Source organism: Macrobrachium nipponense, chromosome 1, assembly GCF_015104395.2.
Source record: "Macrobrachium nipponense isolate FS-2020 chromosome 1, ASM1510439v2, whole genome shotgun sequence".
NCBI lineage: Eukaryota > Metazoa > Arthropoda > Malacostraca > Decapoda > Palaemonidae > Macrobrachium > Macrobrachium nipponense.
In genome coordinates this window covers 5,415,506-5,427,337 of record NC_087200.1, presented here as the reverse complement: position 1 = coordinate 5,427,337, position 11,832 = coordinate 5,415,506, and the positions used below count along the sequence as shown (strand labels likewise).

Below are 11,832 nucleotides of genomic sequence, written 5' to 3'. Positions count from 1 at the left end.
TTACGATTCACTATGTATTTTCTTTAATGAATTGATATTATTGCTGCATAAATTAATATTAATATTTGAAAATAGTAATCATTTATTTATCATACAAAAAAACATACATCTTTGTATGTAGAGAGAGAGAGAGAGCGAGACGAGAGAGAGAGATAGAGAGAGAGAGAGAGAGTTATTATTTTTATTATGTGATATTTAAGCTTATTAAACTTACTAATACCAGTATTAATCAAAATTAATATATGAAAATTAGTAATCATTTTGTATCATAAAAATGTATTTAGTCATGAAAATAAACATCAAAATACACTAATTAGTGATTACTTTTTGGTCGAAAATTCCAGCGATATGGCGAGTCCGTCGCGAATAATTTCTAGATAGGTTCCAAAGAAAATCCGCGAATGTGTGAGTCCGCGAATCCGGAGAACGCGAATACGGGAGGAACACTGTATACATATATACATATATACTATATATATATATATATATATATATATATATATATATATATATATATATATATATATATACATACATATACATAATTATCACATCACCGTGATTCATATAAATCATTCGAACTACAAATGTCCTTTAATATCTAATTCGCTATACCTCAGAATTGATATATTTTCTCATATATACCGAAGGGGAATTTTTAGTTGGTAATAATTTCATCCCCTCATGAGATCGAACCACCATCCAGCACACAGGCACAAAATCAGGACAAAATTGACGTTACCGATTTGGCTAACAGTGAGGCTATAAGTTTATACCGATTCTGACCATACAATTCACCGTCGAATTCAGTTTTCTTCGTAATTAGAATCGATATCCAACTTACCTCTACCATGTTAGCCAATTCGAAGTTTTGACGAACGTAGCCATATTATGAATAATTATCGTATCACTGTGATTCATATAAATCATTCGAGCTACAAATGTCCTTTAATATCTAATTCGCTCTACCTTGGAATTGACATATTTTCATATATGTAAACCGAAGGGGAATTTTTAGATGATAATTTTGTCCCCTCATGGGATCAAACCACTGTCCAGCGGACAGGCACAAAATCAGGACGACATTGACGTTAACGATTCGGCTAACGGCGAGGCTATAAGTTTATACAGATTCCGACCTTACAAATCACCGTTGAACTCAGTTTTTTCGTAATTAGAATCTATATGCAACCCCCTCTACCATAATAGTCAATTTGATCGTTTGATGAACGTAGCCATATTATGAATAATTATCACATCGTGATTCACATAAATCATTCTAGCTACAAATATCCTTTAATATCTAATCGGCTCAGCCTCGGAATTGATATACTATTTTCATATATGTAAACCGAAGAGGAATTTTTAGTTGATAATAATTTTGTCCCCTCATGGGATCAAACCACCGTCCAGCGGACAGGCACAAAATCAGGACAACATTGACATTACCGATTGGCTAACAGTGAGGCTACAGTTTATACAGATTCTGACCTTACAAATCACCACCGAACTCGGTTTTTGGTAATTAGAATCGATATGCAACCCCCTCTACCATGAATATAAAAAATATTATAGAAAAAGAATTAGGTTCCCTAAGACTAACCCTAATCCCTGTAAATCCAAAAAGGATAGGTAGCCTCTTCAATTACAAGGATAAGCTGCAAGATTTTATGTTGCCCAAAGTAATATATAAATACGAATGCCCAAGATGCCTTGGTACTTATATTGGCTCAACATGGTGATTGTTGCAAGTCCGTTATTATAGTCACATGCGACTCGGCTATAGGACAGGATCTAGGATATCGAATCCCGAACTCTCAAGTATTCAAACACATACCTCAAATTGTAAGATTCCTATGGAAAAAATATATTTTTCTATCCTTACCTCAACAACCTAAGCATCCTTTCTAACACCACTTGAGTCACTTTACATCAAACACCTATCACCTAATTTAAACAATTAGGTCTCTGCCACTCCCCTTTCGTTGGCCTGAAGTGTAGTTCGGTCGGTCCTCACGTGGCAGTAGATACCCCACCAGAAAGAAATCTACCACCCACTTCTCCATCCCATAACTCTGCCACTTGGCCCACTGGCCCGCCAGGCACCCCCCAGCCAACCTCATGGCACAGGAGAGGGAGAGGGACCTAACCTACCGACGACCCCCTTTACCTCTGCCCCTGGGGTCCTTTCTCAGCTTAAAGGAACGGGAGCAAAAGGGACGTTGGTCCTCTGACCTAGGCTGGGATAAAAGGGGAGGCCCTGTCGAATCAGAACTCCCCGATGGCCTACCAGGCAACAATCTTCGTGACTGCTGGTAGGCAGGGGGAGGAGGAGGAGCCAGACATCTCTGAGGATGAGAGACTGACCTAAGACACAGCCTAGTGCACTAACCTGTCCTTGGTGTCAGCCCGGCACCGGTCTATCGCATCCTCCAGCTCAGTCCAAGGGAACAGAAATTGAGACCAACAGATCTACATTCCTCAATGCCAACAAGGACTCTGGGTCAACCGATCTTTCCATCCTGGATAAAGCTGCGTCTCTTCTAATCACCAGAAGGGTAGCCCATAAATTAACACTGAAGTGAGCCATATACGAAAACCCCTTGCCTCCGGACTGCAACAAACTGGCATGAGAGGAAGCACTCACCAACCCCTCTGGGGACCTGTTTGAAGCTATCTTCGCAATGACCTTAGACCAGAAATCAGGCCAAGAAACTGTCTGCAACATAGAGGCTGCTGCAGATTCCAACACTGAGGCATCATGTGGAGACAAGGATGGAGCCACTGACCTAACCTGCTCCAAAGTTAATCCTGGCTTCAGACGAATGACGTCCGGGTTAAGACGACGTGACATCAAAAAAGCAGAGTTCATAGCATTATACTTCCTATGCCTCATGAGAGGCGGGGCTAGCAGCTTGGCAGAGCCCCTAGAGTGAAGCGAACCATCCTAATCTGAAACAGAGGCGTTAACCTTCTGCAAAACCGACTGGACGTGCCCAGACAAGGGAAGTAGAAACGATGACTTGGGATCCTACGTAGCTCCCAAGCAGGATGAAGTGTAAAATGACCGAGCCTGAGTCCTACTCTCCAAATTGTTGAATCCACAAATGAGGTCGACTACTTCTATAAAGGGAGACAAAAACTCTTGCGTGTCTTCCTCCTCCTGCTCCGGCAATGGAGACCGATGATGAGAAGGGTGCAAAAGCTTATCTAAAGTGTCTTCGTTTAAATTAACAGAAGAACCAGCAGCCAAAAAGCCCAAAACACCAACTAACCTGTCTGGGCTGGATCCAAGTGCCAACTCCCGCGACGAACCATCCATAATACTAGGGACATCACTATGCACTCTCCAAAAAGATGACTCTCTAACATGGTCGCGAACGGGCACGGGCGTGGCAAACGTACGAACGTGTGCCGGTGAGGAATCCCAAACACTCGATATTGAATGAGAATCCTTCGGAGTCAAACTCCTGGAAGTACCAGGGAGAGGGGTAGGCAAACACTCCTGCTGCACCAACTCCACGCTTGCAACCTTCAACCTCTTGACAGGCGCCTTGAGATCCTTACGGCAACAAATAGGCCCTGGAGAAGGATAAGTAGCAGGACCTGCAACATGTGCATGAACAAGGGAGGTTGCAACATGCTCACAACTAAATGCAGAGGATGAAGCAGCCACTGCAGATTGCACAGGGGAAGAAAATGCAGAGGATGAAGCAGCCACTGCAGATCGCACAGGGGAAGATACACTAACACTTTCCGCAACACCAACACACTCGGGAACACGGGCATGTTGCTCCTCACTTGCAGACAAAGAAAGGGCAAAGTCCTTACCTTTCCAATGCTTGACCCGGCAGAGATGAGGGAGAAGGAGAGTAAGACAGCGCTGGCTCCTTACACAAAATCTTCGCAGGAGGCGAGGGCGATGCAACACGCTTGCTTCCAGTCTTCCCAGCCGACATGGCAGCCAACTTATCTTCTACAACAGAGTCCAATCTCTTAAGAACTGCCCGACATAAAGCCTCAGACGGATCAGGAAGAGAAGGATCCAACAACATGGAATGGAGATGCAGCGAACTGGATGGCAGAGATGACGTCAAGGCAGCAAACGATGACAACACAGACAAGCGAGGCAGCGCAGTGGAGACAACTGGGAGTTTTGTCATCGATGGAAGTGACGTCATAAGCGGCAACGACGTCACGGCTTCCCCTCAATCCTAACGGGAAGTAGAAGTCACTGGCAGAGCGATACAAAATGACTGACCCTGTGACGTCACTAGTGGGGCTGATGCCACGACTTCCCCCTGACTCGAAGAAGCGTCAATTGTCACTGGCGGAGCAATACAAAATGGCTGACCTCCGCTACCCATACAGACGGGGCCAGGAGGAAGGGGGAGGGCCTGGACAGCATGAGGAGGGGGTTAGTGAGCATCCATGAAGTGCGTCAGCAAACCCTCCAAGGACGGTGAACCTCGTAGCCCAAGTGTCTCCCAAAGTACCACCATTTTGGACGCCTCCGACTCTGAAATAAAAGACAATGATGAAAAAGCCTCTTCCCTCACGGGAATCCAATGAACTCTGAAGAAGAGGGGGCGATATTACATAAATCAGCCTGAGGGCCTCCCGATACTTCCAACGACGAATCGATGGAATAAAAGGAAGGGGACAAAGGCACAACACTAGTATAGGGTGTTACAACAGCAGGAGACAAAGCATCGGTAAGAAGAGAACAAAACCCCTCCCACAAAGGGAGAGTAGAAACCCTACGATGCTCCCTCTTACTATAAAATAACCTCCACTGCTCTCTAGGCCACACACGGCATTCCGTGCAGGGATTCGTCATGGTACAAATGTTAGAGCGACACCTACTATAAGTGACGTGGGGGTCAGTTGTAGCCAAAGCCAAAAAACGAGAACATGGAAAACCTGGAGTTCTGGGGCACATACATTGACGAGGCCAATATGGAGCAGAAGAACCCCCATAATAACAGCACGCGCACACACACACACACTAAAACACAAGCAAAAGGGGCAATAAACAGGGCGAAGGCTGAGAGGGGTCAACCACAACTCTTGCCCAGGCGGTTAAGAAAAAACTGACACGGTGGCGTAGACGCGTGGTCCTTGACCACTCTTCACCCGATATACGCATGCACTGCCAGATCTCTCAAGATTCCTTGCTTTAATCTGCTATTCAACCGGATCCAGCTAGGCACTAGAAATTATCGTATTGTCAAGACCAAAGGTTTCTTCGCGTATGAACAACTTGCTTATTTTGCTTGTTAGCATTAGAAAACTCCAAGAGAGAGCAACTAAATTAGTACTATCATGTAAACACCTGGGATATCAATGAAGGATTTGTATTCACTGGAAAAACTACTTAAGAGAAACCAAACTAAATCTACCACAAGATTTAAAATACTCAAAGGTGTGAGTAGCACACACTCTTGGAACACATTTACCTTTGAATAAGTAACCAAACTAGATCTAACACAAAGCTAGAACTGATCAAGTTGACACCAGACACTCAGGGCTTTTCCTCACATATAAGACAGCCTCATTTTAAAACAGACTAGCAGGTTAGATAATGAATGGTACTACTCCTAACCAGTTCAAGAAATTATAAAGAATCAAGCCTTTCTTGTGATTTATTTACTTTTCTTCACCCTCTTAGTGCTTTTTCAGATGGACCAGCCATCTGTAAGGTACCTTTATCCAAGTAACTCGGTGCAACTTGCAATACTCTTCAAAACAAAGTCTTTTTTCAAAGAGAAAGTAACACCCTTAATACACCATAAGCACAGCATTACTGAACAGTACCTGGTGTTTAAAGTTAAGCTTACAAAACAAGTGTGGAAGGACATACTATTTTCAATTTAGACAGGAGAAAAATTTCCCTAATCAAAACTTGACCAAAACATATGTAAACATATACAAACTTTTGAAGCAATGTGTGCGACCAATCAACTTTGATACCTAGACAAGAAAATGTTACATGTGCATTTACACGATCACTTTACCAAAATGATGAAATACTTTACATGGGTGATAATGTGACCACTTCCTTTAGTCATATTCATTATCAATAACCCCAAACCAAAAGCTGACCACAAGTGGTGCATTAACAAATCTGCAAGTCCAATTCAGTGTATTCTTTGGTTCTTTAGAAAATCACCAAGAAATGGTTATGTAAAATAATATGGCTTTTGTAAATTTGGCAGTTACTAAAATAATATTAATAAGCAAAATGAAATTATTGAAGATTAAAAGCAATTTTGAAAATATATAAAATAAAATAACTTAAAAAAAATGAGAAAATTAGCAAAACACTGATAATGCCTAACAATAACTAAGGTTTACAGAGCTGCACTATTACAGTATACATATATATCTAAATATACTATATACACAAAGAAACAATAGTAGGATGCAATACCTCCAGCATAGAAATTTTTGAGAGAGGGACGGACAACGACAAACCAGACTGGTCCTAGGACAAAGAGTTTGTAGAGAACTGCTCCATGATTTATGAATGACTGAGCAACACATGGAACTGCACAATCTGATATACCATTTTGATTGAAGACTACATCCATCTGAAATTGAGTTTCACAAGATAAATTATGTAATAACTTATTACAGAAAAAAATATTCTGAAAAATCTTTTAATGTTAAAAGGAAGACCAAAATGTTATCACCTCTACCTTATGATTTATGCCTTAAACAATTCTTACCTCGTGTGCCTCTTTGCCGCCTCCTGCAGTTAGAGGTTTGCATACTGGGAAAATATAAAAATGGACAAAAATTAATTACACAAAAATGTCAAAAATGCCATTCTAGTTATTCACAGAATTCTTGAAACTTCATGAACCGGTGCCAAAAAACCAAGTATAGTATTAGACTGGCAGCAAAATAATAAACAAAGGACAGTGCCTTCATACTTTACAGAAATACATAAAGAATTGGCCTTTGCAAGAAATTCTATATTAAGAACACACATCTAATAAAACATGGAGCAAGGCCAAAAGATATAAATACCCATCAGAAAGGGAACCTCAAATACAAAGCTATCTAATGACTTACTGTTAGAAGAGTTTTTGATAAAATTTAGGCAGTGAAATATAATTATCACTGAATTCTCCTAAGCTGGTCAGGAGTAAGATACTACAACTCAGTACCAGAGGAAATCAATGGAATTTATAAGAGGATAAAACATGGCGCTTTTCTTGAGAGTACATATAACTCGGTATTGTTAAAAATTCACTAAAAATCCGTAAGCTTTTCAAGGAATACTTTGCTCATTGTCAGAGGAAATGAAACTAAATCAGAATTTCTACGAAGCAATTATTTATTTTAGGTTCCTGCTGCACCTTCTACCTACTTGACCATTCATACATTGAGCAAAAAATGTGTAATCTAACATATATTTGACTTCTCGTACACAAATAACAAGTCTAGAGTTTAAATACGTACTATTTGTGTGTAAGGAACAAACTATCTTACCTATAGGAAACGTGACATTTCCTTCTTTTAACAAGACTTCATTAGCTGTTAAATCACTAGTTGGAAGCAGAACAAATCTTGGTGTGAAGATTTCCTCTGAAATGCAACAAACATTGATAACACACAAATGATAATAATTGTATTTTAATAAAAAAGTTTAAAAATGCAATCAAGTTATAATTTTAGACTCACTGAATAATTCCCAAATAATTAACTGATTAAAGAATAAAAACAGAAAACTTAAAAGCTTAATTAATGTTTGCTGCCTTATTATTCTGAGAAATTTTAAAGTGATACCATGTGGCCTAACAAAGAAAGCCATTAATGTTTAAAATTAAAAGATTAGTGGTTTCAGTCATACCATTGCCTACTGGCTCTCAGACGGACATCAGTCAGTCAACACCAACACCCCATCACTACCATCTGGTACAGTCACACTATTGGGGAGCGAACTCTGGTCCCAAAAATTACGAAGCCAACATGTTACCAACTGTACTAGGTAGCTTCCTTCCTTAAGGAAGGTGGTATAGGGCAAAAAATGCCAAGTCATGAAAAAATTCATGGAGCTTCATATGGCAATTGAGAATACGTATACGAAATATTTCGTCAAAATTCCTCATACTTTCGTAGTTGCAGGGTAATTAGTTATCGTAACTCAATAAGCCTAAAACATTGATCCGTACAAGAAAATGCAATATTTTTTTCTATTATCATAAATTTTTATAATTATTGTCAAAGAAATTGGGAGAAATGGCATCTGTAGACATTTCTCCGAGTCGAGAAGGAGACTTCAGGCTCAGCTACCAAGTCCAGTCCTGATTTAGTGCGATCACAGACTTCAAGTAGTCTACACGTTCCATTTCACCTCTGACGATCGCCCGCTTTTACGTATGTTTATGTATGTTTCGGCAAGAATTTCATCATGCCAATGAGGAAAAGACAAGGAAAACCTCTCGCTAACATACAGACGAAGAAAAATCGCTCAAGTATTATTACAGAATATCATAATATATGCGTAGTTAGTGAAGAGAGAGGGGAGGGTTGCTTAGTAACGCCCCCATCTTGCTTGACAGCACACGTCACACTATGCCCAAGGCTACGATCTTTGAGCAAAGAGATCTTCATTTATGATAAATAAAGTTTTGGTTTTTCAATACCCAAAATGGAATATGAAATTCAAAATAATCATGATTTATTAAATTGTCTTTGTAAAAAAAAAAAAAAGGAGTACGCCTTCGAGTTTCACCTCTTGACATTCTCTTCCATTTTACGTTTGTTTATCTTTGTTTCGGGCAAGAATTTCATCATGCCAAAAAGGAAAATACAAGGAAAACATCTCGCTAACATACAGAAGAAGAAAATTCGCTGTAATAAGCCGAGTTAGTGAAGGGGAGAGAGAGAATTGCGTAGGAAGGAGTGCCCCATCTTGCCTCAAGCAGTGCCCCAGGCTGTGATATATGAGCAAAGGGATCATCATTTATGATCAAATTATGATAAATAAAATAGTTTTGGTTTATTAATACACAAAATAGAAATATACATTCATAATAATCATTATTTATTATCACTGTCTTTATAGAAATACGAAGGAAACTTTGAACGCCGTATCTCAAAATATACTATTGACCTTCAAAATCTATCTTCTCACTTAGTTTTAAAGCTATAACATTGGAATTTGGTATATAACTCAGAAAGACATCATAGAACAATCAAATCAAGCCCTTTTTTCCAATTTTTTTTTTAATTTTTTTTTATACATTTTTTTCTCCTGATTTATAGGGTTTATTTTTTTTACTTTTTTTTACCCTATTAAAGAAAAATTCATATCTAGCAAAAATAATGACTTTTAGAAAAAAACTCTTCATTCGATTGGAGGTCTACATCAGGTCTATATATGGTAGTAATCCCAGGTCTTAATATTAAATATCAAGGGAGGAGATAGAATTTGAAAAATGGTTATTTTCGGGATAAATCGCCCTGGCGTCACAAAACCGAAGGTCAGAGGCGAAAATCATATGCGGTTTGGAGATGTCCCAAGTCACCTTATTAAGTGGTATGAATATCAAAGTCCTGTCCTTAAAAAAGGGCATTAGCCGGCCGGCCCCCTTAACCCTTAATGGACAGGTTAATAAATCAATGTATGCAGTACGCCAGGCCGGCAAAACATTGAGGTCAGCTAATTTAAGACAAAACACCTCAATTGAATGAGGAAGATATACAAATGCACATGGTGTAAGGAAAAAAACTCTAGGAAATTATCCTTACCTTCCACAAGAATTTGAAAATGACTAACTCCTCGTGGGGCCTCTTTTACAAGAAAATTATACATTTTACAAAGTTATACGTATATGATTTTTCTAATTAATAAATTTATTTCTATTTATAAAAATATAGTTATATGTCACATAATATCAAACCATATAAGAAATAAAATTAATAAAAAATTCTAAGCATATTTGTTGTAAAATATTTATGTAAATTTACCAAGAAAGAAGATGCAGTAACTTTTTTGGATTTATACGTTTTTTCTAATATTTCTTTCCACTTTTCTTTGCAAAATTACATTTATAACAGATACTATCATAAAAGATATGAACTAAAACTAACAGCAACACCTTGGTATATTTATGAGCAAATTTGCAAAAAGACATCATGTAAGATGGAAAGGCACTACATCCTCCCTGGAAGTCAAAATCCTAAGCCCTGAGCTGCTGAGTCTCTCATATTAACCCTTAAACACCGACTGGACGTCTTGTACGTCGACTAAAATTGTCTGTCGGGTGTCTAGTGGACGTAGGGTACGTTGACTACAAAAAGTTTTTTAAATATTCGCGGAAAAATAGTTATAGGCCTAGTTTGCGAAAGATTTTAAATCACTCCCCTTCAAGGATGCTAGGAGTTCACGGATCATGCTGTTGTTTTGTTTACAAGTGTTACTCAGCCTCGCATGCGCAAATTTCTTTCTTCTCGCACTACAAAGCATCAGCGACGCATCGTCAGAGACAAACGGTCAACTTTGACTCGAGTGAAATGGTAGAAAAAAGGGATTTTGACGTAGGAAAAATCTATTTCTGGGGGAAGACCTGTGTTGCCCTATGAAAAATGCCTGTTATTCATTTTTCCCAGTATAAATAGCTCTATTATATACCAGAGAAAAAAGCTAACATAGTTATGCTGAGGTTACTACCCCCAGCGCGATCAAACAAAGGGTGTCGGTATAGTATAGGGGCGATGTGTTACCACAAACCACAGGGTTTCTGCCATTTAGAAGATTCCCTTCAAAATCCCTCTCTTTTGGTGGGAGCCGTCACAACGGAATCCCACTACTCGTCCCCGCTCGCCACTACTACTACTACTACCGAAGCGCCATCTTGCATTCCTGATTAGATCTATAAACTTGGATTAGTCAGGGTGGGAAGAAATGTTAATAGGGCTAGGGTTCATAGGGCGACACAGGTCTTCCCCCAGAAATAGATTTTTCCTACGTCAAAATCCCTTTTGGTATGGTATCTACTGTTGTCGCCCTATGAAAAACATACCAGAGATGCTATACAAGTTTTAGTGTAAAATTATATGTAAAACCAGGTTAATGACATTCAGAGTAAAGAATTATAAATAGTTTTACTATTTAATCTTAACTTACTATCTGTAAGAAATGATTTCTTAATATATTCTTAACCATAATAGTAATACTTATACAATACTTAAAATTGTACAAAATATGAAGTTATTGGTCTTAATTATGTGTCATACAGACCAATCAAAGCAATACACTAATACTTAATAGCAATATATACATATTGTGCAATCTTATATACTAATTCGGTAACGGGATCAACAACAAACTTTTCGCCCGGTCCGGAAAACAAGGTATGGTGGGAAGTGTGAGCGAGTCATGCAGGTAGAAGGGTCATGCAGAGGGAGATAGTTAAAGGAATAGTCTATTCAAAGGTTTCTAAGGAGAACCGTTAGTTTGTTCTTCAGGAACCACCACAGTACCAGCTGCCACTGCTAAAAATTTTAGGGCCTGTAAATTTTTTGAGATAATGGTGCTTAACACTGTTGGGGACTTCCAACCTGTGTACTTTTTTAGGTCTTCAAACTTCATATTTTGAAAATAATTAGTTGATGTGGCAACTGCCCGGATATCATGGACATGTGGAACTGAATCTGGGTTGGCTTGTTTAATAAAATAAAGAATCTGTTGCCTAATTCCTCTTAAAGTTATCGTGCCCCCTTTTTCTCTAATAAAAAGAGGGCCCGTTGTTATTTGAGATGTTCTGGTCACAAAGGTTTTAAGTGTATGAACCGGACATAATGATTTATCTTCTG

At 38.9% G+C, this 11,832-nt stretch overlaps 2 protein-coding genes across 2 annotated transcripts in view; one reads left to right on the top strand and one right to left on the bottom strand.

Annotated features, from left to right (window-relative positions):
- LOC135219102 (inositol-tetrakisphosphate 1-kinase-like) overlaps positions 1-11,832 on the top strand; it is a gene marked incomplete in the record, with an annotated part of 218,677 nt that overhangs the window by 126,894 nt on the left and 79,951 nt on the right.
- On the bottom strand, positions 5,255-7,598 carry LOC135219103 (inositol-tetrakisphosphate 1-kinase-like). The gene is made up of 3 exons (XM_064255544.1): positions 7,501-7,598; positions 6,732-6,775; positions 5,255-6,593 (listed from the first exon to the last, which is right to left on the bottom strand). Exon 3 carries the CDS (start codon positions 6,591-6,593, stop codon positions 6,354-6,356), a length of 240 nt encoding a protein of 79 aa, XP_064111614.1. The 5' UTR covers positions 6,732-6,775; positions 7,501-7,598; the 3' UTR covers positions 5,255-6,353.

Excerpts from the sequence above, each read along its gene's own strand:
- LOC135219103 (XM_064255544.1), bottom strand. The coding sequence starts at position 6,593 with ATGGATGTAGTCTTCAATCAAAATGGTATATCAGATTGTGCAGTTCCA.